The sequence below is a fragment of the Chinchilla lanigera genome, unplaced genomic scaffold (assembly GCF_000276665.1).
Source record: "Chinchilla lanigera isolate Chin_1 unplaced genomic scaffold, ChiLan1.0 scaffold00012, whole genome shotgun sequence".
NCBI classification, from domain to species: Eukaryota; Metazoa; Chordata; class Mammalia; order Rodentia; family Chinchillidae; genus Chinchilla; species Chinchilla lanigera.
The window spans coordinates 26,697,428-26,713,875 of NW_004955413.1; the positions used below are offsets into that span (position 1 = coordinate 26,697,428).

Genomic DNA, 16,448 nt, shown 5'->3' on the forward strand with positions numbered 1-16,448 from the left:
TTTTTTTTTGTTTCTACCTCAGAAACAAAAATTCTCACTTGTTTAAAGACTGTAAGACCATATTCTTACAATGCAGTTCTGTGTGTTTAACCTTTAATATAGATGTGATAAAGTGACATGTGTTTTGGCAATGAACTAGTTGCAATATTGAAAAGAAATAAAATGCCAAAAATTATATGCAGTAATTAAGAACCGAAGCCCAGCATAGTGGGGCATGCCTGCAGTTCTTACAATTTTTAAAAATTTGTTTTTTTAAAAAAAAATTATCCAACAGGATTAATTACTGAGGTATCTTAGGGATATAATTTGAGGAAAATGCATGTTGTAGATATGGTATTATATATTTGTTTTGGAAAAAATGGCCATATCATGTCCTTTGGGAATAATTATGGTTAAGTTATAGCAAATTGAAACTATGTAAACAACAAGTTGAAGCTTGGGTAACACCACAGAAAGTTTTAAGTGCAGCCAGGCTTGGTGGTGCCAGCCTCTCATCGCAACATCCAGTGGGCTGGGGTAGGAAGATGGCTGGGTTCAAGGCCAACCTGGGCTGCGTAGTAAGAACCTGGCTCAACAACAGCAAAAACAAAAGTTTTTCTGAAATACATATTTCAGTCGTGGGATTCAGTACGGTTTAAGGCTCCCTTGATTACAAAAGCATATGTTAATCATTGAACACTAAACAGTTTACGTCAAAGTAAGTGTTGCTCATAGTTTTTTAAAAATCATATTACTAAAAAGCTAACAAAGCAACTAGCACTCTTCCCCTAGAGTCTCCATGTGCAGTAGGCTTTGCACTCCTCAGTCAGCTTTCTACCCTTAGCCTCCCTCTCTCCCTTCTCCAGGCAGACTGTAATGTGCAAAGGGAGGGAGGGATATTTACCTGCTTCTGGAGACTGGAAGAGACTGAGCATTTTGTGGCTGGTGCCAGCTGTCCAGCTCTCCACATTGGCCCCAGCCCTTATCCTATTTTTTTTCTTTTTTTTCACTATGCAGTTCAGGCTGGCCTTGAACTGACTATGTAGCTCAGGCTCACCTCAAACTTGCAGAAATCTTCCTGCCTCAGCCTCCCAAATGCTGGGATTATAGGTGTGCACTACCACACGTGACCTTACCCTATTCTTTAGATTTAGTGGGTACTTCCATTAATAGAAGCTTCCTAGAATTCTCTACCATTAGTGTAATGTCTGAAGAATCTGCCATATTCTGCCTGGCAAGTGTGAGGTCATGAGTTCCGGTACCCAAAACAAAACAAAGAATCTGCTATATTTAACTAGAAGTGCAGTTTTTAAATTTGTAAATGGTTGTTGCTCTTGGTTTATGAATTTTTTGGCTTTTGGTACTTTATCTTAATTTATTCAGTGTCTGGATTTATACAGGGCAGTTTTAGCTGTGACACGTACAGTCCTAGAGCATTTATACATCATAAATGAGTGCTGCCCGATTGTGCCATAACATGTAAGATTTTACATGTTTTTACTTTTCAAGAGTCTTAGCCTGGTGTTTTTAGGAAGGCTGTAGCAGGGGGACCACAAGTCCATAGGTAACCTGGGCACCTCACAAAGAACCTCTTTCAAAATACAGAAGGCTGGTGATGTAGCTCACTGCTAGAGCATCGCTAGGTTCAATCACCAGTACCCCCACCGCAAAAAAGCCTTAATGTTGTATTGTTAAAACACCTGACATGGGCTGGGGATATAGCTCAGTGGCACAGCACCTGCCTGGTATGTGCAAGGTCCTGAGTTTGACTCCCGGTACCCCCCCAAAAAACCTAAAACAAAAAAGCCAACACCTGACATGGACAAAAAGCTCACTTTACAAAGTAGGCAAACAGTTCTTTTCCTTCTTAGTCAAGAGTTCCAAGTGTATTTATATCCTGAGAGAGTGCATTTGTGCCCATCCTGTTGTTACTTCCTGATAGTAGGTTAGGTGAGTGGTGAACATGAAAGTCAGTTCTTTCTTCCATTTTCTGCCTACCCTGTATTCAACTCCTGCCCTTCGTCATCTGTTTTGTAAAAAGCCTGATAGCAGGCCAAGCCAGGGGTTGCAGAATGACTGTGCTCTTCCTTGGGTTTTTTGCAGCCCATGGGCTACGGGCCCCGCCTGCAGCAGCCGTCCAGCCAGGGCCAGTTCCTCTCCCAGACTCAGTTCCCCGCACAGGGGATGAACGTGACGAACATGCCTCTGCCACCGTCCAGCGGCCAAGCTTCTGTGTCCCAAGTATGTTTGCAAATGGGCTCTTTCTTATTTCTGTTGTCACAGTTCCTCTTGACCCAGGTTTTTATAGGAAAATGTGGTAGCAAACAGTTTGTTAAAAAGAAAAATTTAAATAATAAAACGACTTAAAGGAAATAGTTTAAATCGATCACTTTACCAGTTTTTAGGAGTGAACACTTAGAAATAGTGTTAGACCTGCAGTGTAGGAGTAGGAGCTGGCTCAGGCCCACAGTGCTGCCCTCCGTCTCCTGCAGCACTGCAGGCCGAGGTCACTGTACTGAGCGGCTCGAGACTGTAGTTCAATTCCAGATCAGTCGTGTCCAAAGATGTGCCCTAGTAGTATGATTTGGGGGGTTGGGCTTTTGAAATAGAAGCACTGTTACTCTCTTGTAATGTTTTGTGTCCTAAGCAGACATAACCTGCCTTGTGAATGAATCCCTTCTGTTTTCAACAGGCACAAATGTCCAGCTCTTCCTGCCCAGTGAACTCCCCGGTCATGCCTCCAGGGTCTCAAGGGAGCCACATTCACTGTCCCCCTCTCCCTCAGCAAGCTCTGCATCAGAACTCGCCCTCTCCCGTACCTAGTCGGACCCCCACCCCACACCACACTCCCCCAAGCATAGGGGCTCAGCAGCCGCCACCACCAGCAATTCCAGCTCCTGTTCCTACACCTCCTGCCATACCGTCCGGGCCACAGCCCCAGGGTCTACATCCACCTTCCAGTCAGACGCCCACCCCGCCCACCACACAGCTTCCTCCTCAAGTGCAGCCTTCACTTCCTGCTGCCCCTTCAACCGACCAGGCGCAGCAGCAGCCTCGCTCACAGCAGAGTACAGCAGCCTCCATTCCCACCCCCACGGCGCCACTGCTGCCTCCACAGCCTGCGACTCCGGTGAGCAGAAGTTGGGACTTGCCCAGAGTGATTTCAGCTGCAGTGCCCACTGCTTGAACACCATTTCTGGTCTGTTTCTGTCTCTGCTGTCTCCACAGATACAGCAGGGTCCTGCTGTCATTTCCTTTCCTCTTTTTCCTTTCTGTGGTAGCACCTCACCCTCACAGCCACCCTTCTGCCTCAGACTCCCAAGTGCTGGGATAGGTCTGCCTTTGACCATTGTGTTTCATGTTATATTCTGAGACCTGTGGTATAAGGGACATAACAAAGCAGAGAGTCACTTTCATTTCCACATTTATTATGTCATTTAGCATAACATGAATTTTACATACACTTGAATCTTTTTTGAGAGAGTTTAAACTGTAGTTCTGAGTGACCCCACAATTAACAGATTTACAAGTCTCAGTACCTCCAGACAAGGTCAACAAGTCGTAATGAGGCTGGGTGTGGGTTCCACACTTGTAATCCTGGAGGCTGAGGCAGGATTTCAAGTTCAAGGTCAGCTAGGTAATGGGGTGAAAACCTGTCTCAAAAATAAAATCGGGCTGGGGGTTTAGCTCAGCGGCACAGCGCCTGCCCGGCAAGCACAAGGTTGTGAGTTTGATTCCCGGTACCAGAAAAAAAAATAAAATCATTGGGGCTGGGGCTGTAGCTCAGTAGTAGAACACTTAGCTAACATGCATGAAACCCTGGCTTTGATCCCCAGCACCACCAAAAAAAAAAAAAAATTAAAAATTAAATAAAAAGTGTCACATGGCTAGGGATATAGCTCAGTGGTATAGTGCTTATACAAAGCCTTGTGTTCCATCCCTAGTACCAAAAAAAAGGTCATGGTTAGACTGTGTGTGTCCAAGAAAAAGTCATGATCAACGGTGAGAGAATTTGAGACCCAGAACAGCCTATTTTGAACAGCTGGCTATATAACTGCAAAAATCTAAAATTTCATCTACTAGTTGGGTCTTAATAGCGTCTTGTAGTGAGGCTTAGACTTTCTAGCCTGACAGTTGATAGTAGTACGTTCGTTCTCAATCATGTTGGTCATAGTTACATCATAAAATCCCAGTGGCTGTTTCATCATGGCCTTTTAATAAACAAGGAACAGCAACATAAGTGAATCTCTGGATCCACTTAATTCTTTTAGGGTAGTTCTGTAAAATGCCAAATTTCCATTGAGGGTTTGTGTGTGTGCATGCCTGAGGGATTGAATCCAGGGCTTTGCACGTACTGTGTTGCTGAGCTCCATCCCTAGACCACGTGAAATTTCTTATTGATAGGCTTAGGGGAAAGGCTGTAATGGCTGGCTGTTACATTAGAATATATTTGTTCAACACAACTATTTTGTATGGGAGTTCCTTATGTTTATTCTCTTTGTTTTTACATATATATACATATATATGTGTACATATGTGTATATATATATATGTGTGTATATATATATATATATATATGAATGAATATTTTCCTGGTGAGAAGTTTAAAGCACAAAAAAGGATAACCAGTTAACTTTCTGATTGCTTGGCCCATTTCTTAAGCTGAGTTCCTCGGACAGTGACCTTTGGAACCTCCACTGCTCACATACTATCAAGAGAGTGGTACTTACCAAGAAATAGTTACTTGCTCAAAATTTTATATATTACCAGCCCACCAGTGTTAGTCCATAATGTCCTGCTTTTAAAATGGGTAGGATAAGAGGAAGTATCATAGATGGATATCATGGCACTAGCTCAAAATAAGTGCTTAATCCTCTGCAGCTAATGGTGTAATTGATAAATTTGTGTCGCCCCTCTCTCCCTTCTCCCCAGCTGTCCCAGCCAGCAGTGAGCATTGAAGGACAGATGTCAAACCCTCCATCTACAAGTAGCACAGAAGTGAATTCCCAGACTATTCCTGAGAAGCAGCCTCCACCGGAAGTGAAAATGGACGCTAAAATGGAAATGGATCAACCAGAACCAGCAGATGCTCAGCCAGAGGATATTCAGGAGGTGAGAAGCAGTTACTGCAGAGAATCCAGTTTATACAAAGTCCGTATCGCGGGCAAGTGTTCTAATGCTTAGGTCTCATTGCAGTGATTTTCCACTGCTTCCAATTGGATATCTTAAGAATACTAAAATTTCTTATATTTTAGGCTAAAGCAGAGGAATGCAAAGTGGAGCCTACAGAAACAGAAGAGAGAAGCACAGAGTTAAAACCTGACATAAAAGAGGAGGAAGACCAGCCAAATACTTCAGCTACCCAGTCTTCTCCAGCTCCAGGACAGTCAAAGAAAAAAAGTACGTCTTTTAGGTACTCTTTTTCCTGCAGGTAGCAAAAAAGCCAAAGTCCCACAGTAGAATGGGACCAGGCCTCTTGGGTCTGTGCGACTGGCATTCATGTGATTTCCTTACGTGTAGACACCTGGGCCTGATTTATGTGTTACATTACTAGTGTTGGGGAAGAATTTTTGATTTAGGGCTATACGTGTACTGCAACTATTGGTCTGCACACACTCCATTTCTTCACGGTTTTCTTTCTACACCATGCAGACAGTCTCTCTCAGAAGACATAAATTGTTAAATAAAAATCTTTGACTGAAATGCAAGAAAAAATAGCAGTAATAACTGTTGGGTTTGTTTTCTCTTCTGTGTGCCAATCTTGTACACAGAGTTATGTAACTTCACAACAGCTCTGAGGTTACTGGGCCTTGTTCCAGCTGGTAGAAAAGCTGAAGCTTAGCTAGGTTGAGGAAACACCCCCCCGGCCCCCCCAGTACGTAGCTGGCTCTTAGCCATGCTGCATAGGTGCAAAGGTGGAGTGGGATAGGCAGGACATGGCTTGAGGGCAAGTGTGCTGGCTCTTGGAGGAGGGAGATATATAAAAGTGTTCTCTAAATACAATGTGCTAAAAATGTATGGCTTAAAAATCATTTAAGGCAGGTGTGGTAGCACATATCTCTAATCCCAGCACCGGGGGGACTGGGGCAGGAGGATTGCTATGAGTTTTAACTCAAAATCGAACCCTTAATCACTAAGTTTAATTAACTTTAATTGGGACACAGCAGTAAGTCTTTCTTGACTTTTGAGAGATGTTACTGACACCTTATCTGAGTAATTAATTCCATTCTAGCAGTAACGATTTAGTTCTTTCTCTTCTTTTAGACCAGTAACCTATCATTTGCCATTAAAATGGTGAGCGTCTCTTTCTCCTCAGCTCTTTGTCTTCATAGTACATACTCACCATACTTAATGATCATATTCATCATAGGAAATTTGTACCTGTACACAATATATCTTAATTTTTCTTTTTTTCCCCATTCCCCTCCCCATTTGTAAAAGCTTGGTGTCCATTTTTCCCCTTCCATTCTCAACTTTTAAAACAAGCATTTTAATGAAAGACTTCCTTTGGGGCCTTTATTCCTTTGGTGATAAGACACCACATCTGGCTGGTGTCATGAAGGAGGACGTCTTCTGTTCTGTTTGACAGCATTTCCTGTTAACCACCAGCACTCTCTGGACTGTTACTTTGGCAAGTCTCCTCTTAAGTTTTTAGAAGCATTTGGCTTCCATTTCTACTAAATTTGTGCATGGAAAATTAAAGCTGGTAAGCGAGGTGCCTGATCATACCACTTTGTAGGCAGTGTTATGCAGGATTAGGGAGTTAGCCCTTAGTCTTGTTTCCCTGAGGATGTGTAGTCACTTTTGCATTTTGTGATGCTTGAGATTCTTTTTAAGCTTTCACTTGAACATTTGAAAAATTTCATGGCTTAATTGTAACTGATCTCAAATGTACTCTTAAAGTTTTTAAACCAGAAGAGTTACGACAGGCCCTGATGCCAACCCTGGAGGCACTTTACCGGCAGGACCCAGAATCCCTTCCCTTTCGTCAGCCTGTGGACCCTCAGCTTCTAGGAATCCCTGTAAGTATTGTTTTGTTTTGTTGTTGCTTTAACTTGGTAACAGTTTTATTGAGATACAGTCTCATACTCTACCAGGCACCTGTTTTGGTTTTTAAAAAATCATTAATACATATTTATGTAATGATAACATTCCTTGTAGGGAGTTGGTATGTGTAATAATTCGTCTGTTTTGTTGTGTTTTGATTTGATTTGATTTGATTTTGATTTTGATTTATTTATTTATTGGTACTGGGAACCAAACTCAGGACCTTGTACTTGCCAGGCAGGTGCTTATGCCACTGAACTATATCCCTGGCCCTCATCTGTTTTTAATGTCCTCTGCCCCATTGTATTTGCCCCATTTTATTTGCAGAAGATGTGTCTTCCTATTTCCTATTACCTGCCTTTTACTTTGCTCTTAGAAGGGAAACGATGCGGTGTTTAAGCTTGTGTGTCTGGTTTTACTTAACATTATGCTTTCAAGATGCCTCCATTTTTCTGCAAATGACTCAAGTTTAACTTTATGGCAGAATAGTACTTCATTCTGTATGAATACCACATTTCATTTATTCATCTGTTGGTGGCCGTATATGTCACTTCCAAGATTTAGGCACTGTGAATTGACACAACACCTGTTTAAAGTATACAGTTCTTTGAGTTTTAGTGTATTCACAGAATGGTACAATCACCGTAATTTGAGTGCATTTCCATAACTACTCAGAGAAACCCCACATCCATTAAAATCACTAAGTTTCTTTCTACAGCACACCCTTACACCCATCCCTAGGCCTCACCAGGCTCCCTTTCGCATCTGGTTTAGTCTGTTGTGGACATGAAGTGGAAACATACAATATGTGCTTTTTATTACTGCCTCCTTTCACTTAGCATAAGCTTTTGGGTTGGGGGCTATATTGAGGATTGAATTAGAGCCTTAAACATTAGGCACATTTGTTTGTTTTTTTTTGTTTGTTTGTTTTTTGAGACAGGGTCTCGCTATGCAGTTGAGGCTGGCCTTGAGCTCACTTTGCAGCCCAGGCTGGTCTCCAACTCACAGTGATCCTCCTGCCTCAGTCTCCCAAGTGCTGGGATTACAGGCATGTGCCACCACACCCGGCTTTAGGCACATTTGTTACCATTGAGCTGTACCCCGAGTCCTTTGAAAAATGTTTTATTTTGAGATAGCTTCTCATTGAGTTGCCCAGTCTGGCCTTAAACCTGCCATCCTCCTGCCTTTTAGCCTCATGTAAAAGACTTAGAGTGGATTTTTTTTTTTGAAACTGAAAGTGTAACCTATTATGAGAACTATGGCATCACTGGCTTTTGTTTCTGATTTGCTGTTGTGGCTTTTGTAGTTTATGCTTCAGGCCCTTGTGCTCTTTAACAAATGGTTTCTCTCGCAGTTGGAGTTTTCTCCACAGATACTGTGTTGTTTAGCTGGAGTAATGGACACATGGTACCGCATTGATCCTTTTTACGACCCAATAATATTCCATTATGTGGCTATACCACGTTTTTCTTTGCCCATTCATTAGTTGGTAGGCATTAAGCTTGCCTGCACGTTTTGCCTACTGAGGACAATCCCACTGTGAATATTGGTTTACAAATTTGGTTTTGGTTTTTTGAGACAGGGTCTTGCTATATAGCCCAGGCTAGCCTTGAACTCACAATGATCCTTCAGCCTCAGCCTTCTGAATGGTAGGATTATAGGCATGCATCACCATGACCAGCTTATGTACAAGTTTTTAAGTTGCCGGCATATAACAGGGTTTCATTTTAGGACTTCAAAGACCTTTGATTGTACTTGGTACTGATTTCATAGTATTGTCCATAGTACAGAGGTTTCATTCTGCTGTCTATAGTAGTAGCTGTATTCTCTGAACTGCTTCATGTATGTGTGGACTAATGATTTTAAAAGGTGATGGGCATCCACCAACTCTTGGGAAATACAGATAGGCCAGAAACTCAACATTGCATGGAAAAGTTGTTATGATAACAGGGAGATACTCTGTCTGCTGTAAATAAATTTCCCAAGAGTGAGTAATGTTATTTGGTATCCCTTATTCTTCTAGGATTATTTTGATATCGTAAAGAGTCCCATGGATCTTTCTACCATTAAGAGGAAGTTAGATACTGGACAGTATCAAGAACCCTGGCAATATGTAGATGACATTTGGCTTATGTTCAACAATGCCTGGCTATATAACCGGAAAACATCACGGGTGTACAAATACTGCTCCAAGCTGTCTGAGGTCTTTGAACAGGAAATTGATCCAGTCATGCAAAGCCTTGGATATTGTTGTGGCAGAAAGGTGAGAAGTAGCTTCTAGACCTGCTGTTAACTTCTAGGATATTGATGACTAGGCTAAGATTCTGCTTCTGGCATTCACAGCCCTCCACATCCTTTTTATTGTGCTGGGGCGTGAACCCAAGGCCTTGGTGCATGCTCAGCAAGTGCAGTACCACTGGCTATGTTCCCAGCCCAGAAAGACGATTCTCTTGCTATGTTGTTTGTTCTTACTTGCACATACCGCAGTAGTATCTGTTCCCACAGCATGGGCTTTTTTTTTTAACAGACATAGCCCAGATGTGAATCATATGCCAAACACCTGAATCATCAGACTGAGCCTACCTGGAGTGGGGGGCTTTATCACGTTTCCATATAGCACTCGTTTTCCTCTGAATGCCAAGTCAGTGTTAAGCTCCAAATGTCCCATTAGAGGCCTGTGGAATGGTGGTGATGGAAGAGTGTGACTGCTCAGCTTACCTCAGTGTGATGAAATTATGTAAACTTAGAGTGGATTTGGAAACTGAAGTGTAGCGTATTACGAGACCTTCAACATCACTGGCTTTTGTTTCTGATTTGCTGTTGCGGCTTTTGTAGTTCATGCTTCAGGCCCTTGTGCTCTTTAACAAATGGTTTCTCTTGCAGTTGGAGTTTTCTCCACAGACACTGTGTTGCTATGGCAAACAGTTATGCACAATCCCTCGTGATGCCACTTACTACAGTTACCAGAACAGGTAAGCCTGATCCTGTGTGAACCGTGCTCCACATGTCCTCTCGCAGAGGGAGGACTGCATGCGGATGGACCAGCACACCTACATCATGGTTCATGTGTAACTTGCTTGAAAACACCTGTATGACACAAGTTCTACTCTTGGCTTTCTTGCTCTGTTTCCAGGTCTTTTTTTTTTTTTTTTTTTCGTTTTTGGCTTTTTGAGACAGGGCCTCGCTGTGCAGTTCAGGCTGGCCTTGAGCTCCCTTGGTGGCACAGGCAGGTCTCAGACTTGGAACAGTCCTGCTGCCTCAGCCTCCCGAGTGCTGGGATTACAGGCGTGCGCCACCACGCCCAGCTATTTCCAGAATTATAAAATTTGCTATTGAAAAGTAGTCAGTCTTGCATGAGTTGTTGGGGGCCCTTATGTTTTGTTTTTGTAGTAGTTTTGCTTTTTGATGCCCAGTGCTAGGCAAATGCTCAACCCCTGAACCATACTCCTAGTACTGGGTCCTTACTTCATAAGGGAAAAGGCTCAAGGCCTAGGGAAGTTGTGCAATTTGAGAGCTGTTGGTGTGCGTGACACTATATCTCAGGCCCCTGTTCTCTCTGCTGTGATTTTATTGATTGCCACACCCTATGTGAAAACTGAAGAATTTAAACCCTCCCAGATAGTTCAGCTAAAACTTCAGCTAAGATCTTTAGAAATGTTTTCTTTTTTTCTGTGGCTTATGTTCTTAGAATATATGAAAAAAGGATTCCAGAGTATTTGCTTTTAGGGAAACCACCAAAACATCTGAGTACCTGAGTTCCTTAAAAAGATTTGCATACAGCAGAGAATGATACAGTTCTAACATATGGGAAACTTGTGCCTTATTTCTCCTGCCCAGTCAGTGCCTGCAGTCACGTAAGTTGTAGTCACTGAACTGCCCTGTTCTCAGTAACCGGCCTGCAGCGCAGCTTGCACGGGCTGTTGGGCGGGCCCTCTGACAAGGGCATGGCAAGGCTGGGTAGTTCATGCCCTGTAGGGTTGCTCACTGACGCACGCCCATGACGTTGGCTTTTGTTGAACTTGTGTGCTACAGATGCATTTCTAGCTCGAAAATTCATCTGGACTTTCTGTTTTATTTATAAAAAGTTAAGTGTACTCCTGTGTTGAAGGGTTTAAAATCCAGTTTTTTACTGCTTAAGCCCTAGGGAAGGGGGACTAACATTGTTACAAGCACCTTATACTAAACAATGCCACTAACGACTGGCGCGGAGCTTTTCTCTTATTCTAGTCTTGACATTCAGTTGATTTTTAAATTTTTATCGGCATATTTAATTATGTACACGCACACTACTGCCTTTGTTTTGCCTTTTGAAGCGTGTCACTTGATGGCTGTTGCGTCCAGTCAGTACTTACTGCTTTGTGCAGGCTGTTCAGTGAAGAATGATTTACTTAGGGCTTCCTGACGGTTGAAGTTCGTGCTTTCAGTCCTCAGTTGTTTTTAGATAACTGTTCACTGCTCTTGCCTCCATAGTGCGTCGGTTCTGTATCATGTATGTATGTATTGTTTTTGGAAGTGGGAAGCAATTGCCATGTTTGGATACTGGTCAGAGTAGTAGCTCTCCCTGGCATATTTGTCACTCTTTCTTCCTTTGATTGTTTACATCAAGTAGCGTTAATGAGTCCAATGAAAGGGTGTGGGGTTTTTTGTAAGTGAAACTTCTCGTTTTTATTTGCTGTAATCATTTGGTACTTGTGATCCCATTGAGATATTTAATGCTAACCTGTGCTTTGCCTTGGCTTTCTGCTTTGTGTTGTCCTGTCTTGCTTTTATGCTTTTTGTTGTCCTGCAATCCCTCATTTCTTCGTTTGTTTTGTGTTTTTTTTTTCTCCCTCATGCTTGTCGTTGTCTGCACTTGGCTTTGATTGCAAAAACCAAAAACCAAAAAACCAAACCAAACTGTGGGGCCCATAAATCTGCATCATTGAATGTCTTGTCGCCGTTGATGACCTGCTCTCTGCTCCCGTCCCCCTCCTTGGCCTGCTGTGATTGGTGGCTTCGTTGCTTGGCTTGGGCTGTGTTGTGTGAACGGAACAGTTCACCCCAGTATGGCCTTCTTGCCGACAGGTATCATTTCTGTGAGAAGTGTTTCAATGAAATCCAAGGGGAGAGCGTTTCTTTGGGGGATGACCCTTCCCAGCCTCAAACGTAAGTAACTGCATTATTTCAAAGAAGTGTGCTTTTACCATGTACTTTCAGGTGATTAAGGTTGCTTCCAAGCAGTCTTTAATGTATGCTGCCCACTATCCCATTGGTTACGGGTGGTTATTTAAACACAGATTAGTTAAAAAATAAATCACTTCTCAGATGCATTCTCACATTTCAAGTAGCGTATCATTCGAAGCTGGTGGCTACCATATTAGTCAACACAGATAAAGAACATACCCAGCACAGCAGAAAGTTCAGCTAAACAGTGCTGAGGAAGGAGTATGTCACCACTGGATTGTCATCCTACAGTGAAAGTATTTTTACTATATGGAAATAGCTTCTCTCCTAAATAAGGAAAGGTTAACTCAAGAGTACTGCTTTAACACTGGAGAGGCTGAGGCAGGAGGATCGTTGCGAGTTCAAGGCCAGCCTGGGCTACAAAGTGAGTTCAAGGTCAGCCTGAACTGCATAGCAAGACCCTGTCTCAAAAATATTTAAAAAAAAAAAAAGTACTACTTTGTTAGTTTGTTTGGGTTTTTGGTTTTTTATGGACAGGGTCTCACTATTTAGTTCAGGCTGGCCTTGAACTCACAGCAGTACTCCTGCCTCAGGCTCCCAAGTGCTAGAATTACAGGCATGTACCACCATACCTGGCCTGCAGCACTTTTCAAAACTAGAGAAGTACTGAGTTTGAGGGAAGTTGAGGTAATTACAACCTTATGCCCTTCTCTTTGTAGGTTAATAGAATACTCAAATCACTGTAATAGTGAACAGAATCTAACAATATGTAGAATTTTTTAACATACCTGGTTGGCCTCTTAAACTGCTACTTCCTGGTAGGATTGGGAGTTGGGGGTCGATGCAGTACTGGGCGTTAAACTCAGGACAATCACACAGAGCTACATCCCCAGTCCTACTTTCTTTTTTATTTTCAGATAGTATCTCAACTGAGTCACTGAACTGCCCAGGCTAGGCTCAAACTTGTGATCCTCCTGCCACAGCCTCCCAAACTGGACTCTGAGAAAACTTGATTACTTTTTCTGAATTGAGTTTGTAAAGTTGCATTTTTCCTTTTTGCTCGTGAAATAGGTAGGGTCTAGGTGCTATTCTGGGAGAATCCCTGTATCTCTAAAGAGCTGACTGGACTTAAACTAGGGAGGGCCATCCACTCCTGAAGGAGGGTCCATTGGTGCAGGAATGGCTTTTGGCCCTATTGTTGGAACCCTGGCAGACCTGCCACATGTTGTAATCCTGGGAGGAGCTGGTCTCTGACTTCGGCTTGTAGAAATCCCTCCTGGTTCATTATTCCACATTTCTGCAGGCTCCTCTGCCCTTTTGGTGCCATTGTCTTCAGATCACACTTAGTAGCAGGGCCATAGGCCGTTCAGGAAGATGAGTGAGCCTCTAGGGTATAGGGTGTGTATCTTGAAATGTCCTTATTTTTGTAAGGGAAAAATCACAATTATTAAAACTGAGCCACCCTGAAGTTTCTTCTGAGTAAAGAATAGTGAGACTGCTGGCTTCTCCGCGTAGTCCCTGAGCCGTGTGGTACACTAGACAGCTGCATGGGAAGCTGTGGAAAATGGTTCACGTTGTGCTGTGGAATGCAAAATTTTTGTCCTTCACAGTTAGCTCTTTTGGCTAGCTATACGAACTGGAAATGTGTGTATTTAGAAGTTCATTTTTACAGTGGATTGAAAATGAAGGGCTGGAGCATCTGTAGATTTTAGTATCAGCAGTGGTGGTTTTAGAGCCAGTCCTGTTCAGAGTGACTGTATTTTCAACGTTGAAATTTTCCTTCGACAGAAAATGCTGTTTGATGAGAATCTCCTGAAAAATATTAAATAGTGGTTTACTTCCCACTATATAAAATCTTTTGTTTCTCATTCTAAGAACTAATTAAACCACAAAAAGTTGTGTAGAATAATAGGCCAGATTTTTAAAAGGACAACAAATGTTTCTTGTTCACCCTGAATTCTCCACTTGCTCTAAGGAAAGTCTGTGCACAGTAAAACCTGTAGAACATTCCTTTGTTAGGTACGTTCTTCATTTAAGAATGTACCAGATCTATTCTTAGAGGGTCTAAAGAACTCACTTGAGAGTTTGGTTCCATTTGGGTAGAACAGAGGTCAGATTGCTCATCTTTTTGCATTTCTAACAGTATTCATTTTCTTTCCTTAGTACAATAAATAAAGAACAGTTCTCCAAGAGAAAAAATGACACACTGGATCCTGAATTGTAAGTAATTTCTCTTGCATAGTCAGTCCACTTTGACCTTTCTTCTTTCATTTTCTCTGTCTCTGTAGCTAATCTGATGACTTTATATATTCTTTTGCGGATTCTTCATAACACAGGTCCAAATAGCTAGGAGAAACATGGAAAACATGCAATGCCAAGGCTATCATGTTGATTACAGTGGAATCAGTGGTGTTACATATTTCCCCACTGTTGGAGTGTGCTGTGTTTACAGGCACATAGGAAACATCAAGTCATCTCAGCTCCGTGTTCTGTGTTCTGTTTTGTCCGTGGCGTTTTCAGTGCATACTCTCAATTCCTTAGTGTGTAACAAGGCTTTTTCCAGCCAGGAGCACTGAAATGTACCAGTTTCCTAGCTGTTCCTCAAATGGATAGAGTGGTATTAAAGTTATTTGGAAGATTCAGTAATAGTGATCAGTGCCCTTCCATACTTAAAGTAATAAAAATTGTCAAATTTAATGACTGGAGTTAATATAAAATTTGGTTTACCTTTAACACTGAAAGTTTTTCTTTTTTTAAATAAAATGTTGGTTAAACAGTTTTTCAGTTATTTTGTATGACCTTGGCTATCTCTCGAATTAAAAAATCTCAGGAAATACTGGAAGTTTCATTTGGTTAAAGCTTTGAGATTAATCTTAAAATTGGCTTTTCACTTTCAGATTTGTTGAATGCACTGAATGTGGAAGAAAGATGCATCAGATCTGTGTTCTTCATCATGAGATCATCTGGCCAGCAGGGTAAGGCTTTATGCCAGTGTTCTATTTGGAATTTTTCTTCATGAATATTAGGGTTTTTTTCTCATCTTTGCCATGACTGTATCATATCGTCAGTTATCGTCTTTAAAACCTTCTGTTGGATTGGAAAAATATGATTATAATTCAATTTTGAAATATGAACCTTCAATCCATAAATAAAAATAGATCCTTGTTTTACTTGCATACATACTTTAAATGCATACACATGCTTTATTTTGCTGCTTGTTATAATAAAACTGTGTTGTGGTTACTATATATCAAAAGTAATAGGTAGGGTGTAACTCAGTAGTAGAGTGCTTGCGTAGTGTGCATAGCCATGGTTCAATTCCCCAGTACCATACTTCTTTTTTTAAATTGCAAGTTCAAAAGTAAATGCTGGCTGGGCTTAGTGGCACATGCTTGTAATGCCAGCACTCAAGAGGCTGAGGCAGGAAGCTAGCCTGGGCTATATACTGAATTTCAGGCCAGCTTGAACTACATAATGAGACCTTGTCTCAAAAAAGTAAATGCTTGAGATGATTACATTTTCTAAATTTTGCTTTTTGTTTTGTTTTGGTTTTTTAATTTTTTTTTCATTTTCCAAATTTTGAATGTTATTTATACTACAGTAGAAAAATTAGAATATATAGGTATTTTGTGGAGTGCCCCATGCTGTTGTCTGCTCTGTAATTGGACTCATTGTGGTTCATTGGTTCGGGGTCACTGTGGGAAGGGGGAGCTAGTTTAAATTTTTTCAGAAAATAATAGTAAGGAAAACTGCAGTGCATGATTTTTAGTAACTACCTTTCTCTTTTTTTTGAGGCAGGGTCTCACTATGCAGTTTAGGCTGTCCTTGGAGATCACTTTGTAGCCCACGCTGGTCTTGAACTTGCAATCATCCTCCTGCCTCAGCCTCCTGAGTGCTGGGCTTACAGGCATGCATCACTAAGCCTGGCCTATCTTTTAAGTGTTACCTATTTTGCTACTTTCCTTAATTGTAAGAATGATTGAGAGATCTCTCTCTCTCTCTCTCTCTCTCTCTCTCTCTCTCTCTGTCTCTCTGTCTCTCTGTCTCTCTCTCTGTCTCTCTCTCTCTGTCTCTCTCTGTCTCTCTCTCTCTGTCTCTCTCTTCCTTCCTTCCATCCTTCCATCCCTCCGTCCTTCCTTCGTTCCTTTTTGGTATTTGAAATCGAACTCGGGACCTTGCACTTGCCAGGCAGGCTTAAGAGACTGCTTTTGATTCTTGCCCTTAGAATTCAACCATCAGTTAGTGGTTGAAGATAATCT

The 16,448-nt window shown here is 41.9% G+C and overlaps 1 protein-coding gene across 1 annotated transcript in view; it reads left to right on the forward strand.

Moving 5' to 3' along the window:
- Ep300 (E1A binding protein p300) overlaps positions 1 to 16,448 on the forward strand; it is a gene marked incomplete in the record, with an annotated part of 80,323 nt that overhangs the window by 49,875 nt on the left and 14,000 nt on the right. The window contains 8 exon segments of the mRNA XM_005379339.2: positions 4,912 to 5,091; positions 5,235 to 5,379; positions 6,883 to 7,001; positions 9,050 to 9,289; positions 9,910 to 9,998; positions 12,091 to 12,171; positions 14,353 to 14,409; positions 15,087 to 15,164. Coding sequence (XP_005379396.1) covers positions 4,912 to 5,091; positions 5,235 to 5,379; positions 6,883 to 7,001; positions 9,050 to 9,289; positions 9,910 to 9,998; positions 12,091 to 12,171; positions 14,353 to 14,409; positions 15,087 to 15,164 — 989 coding nt within the window.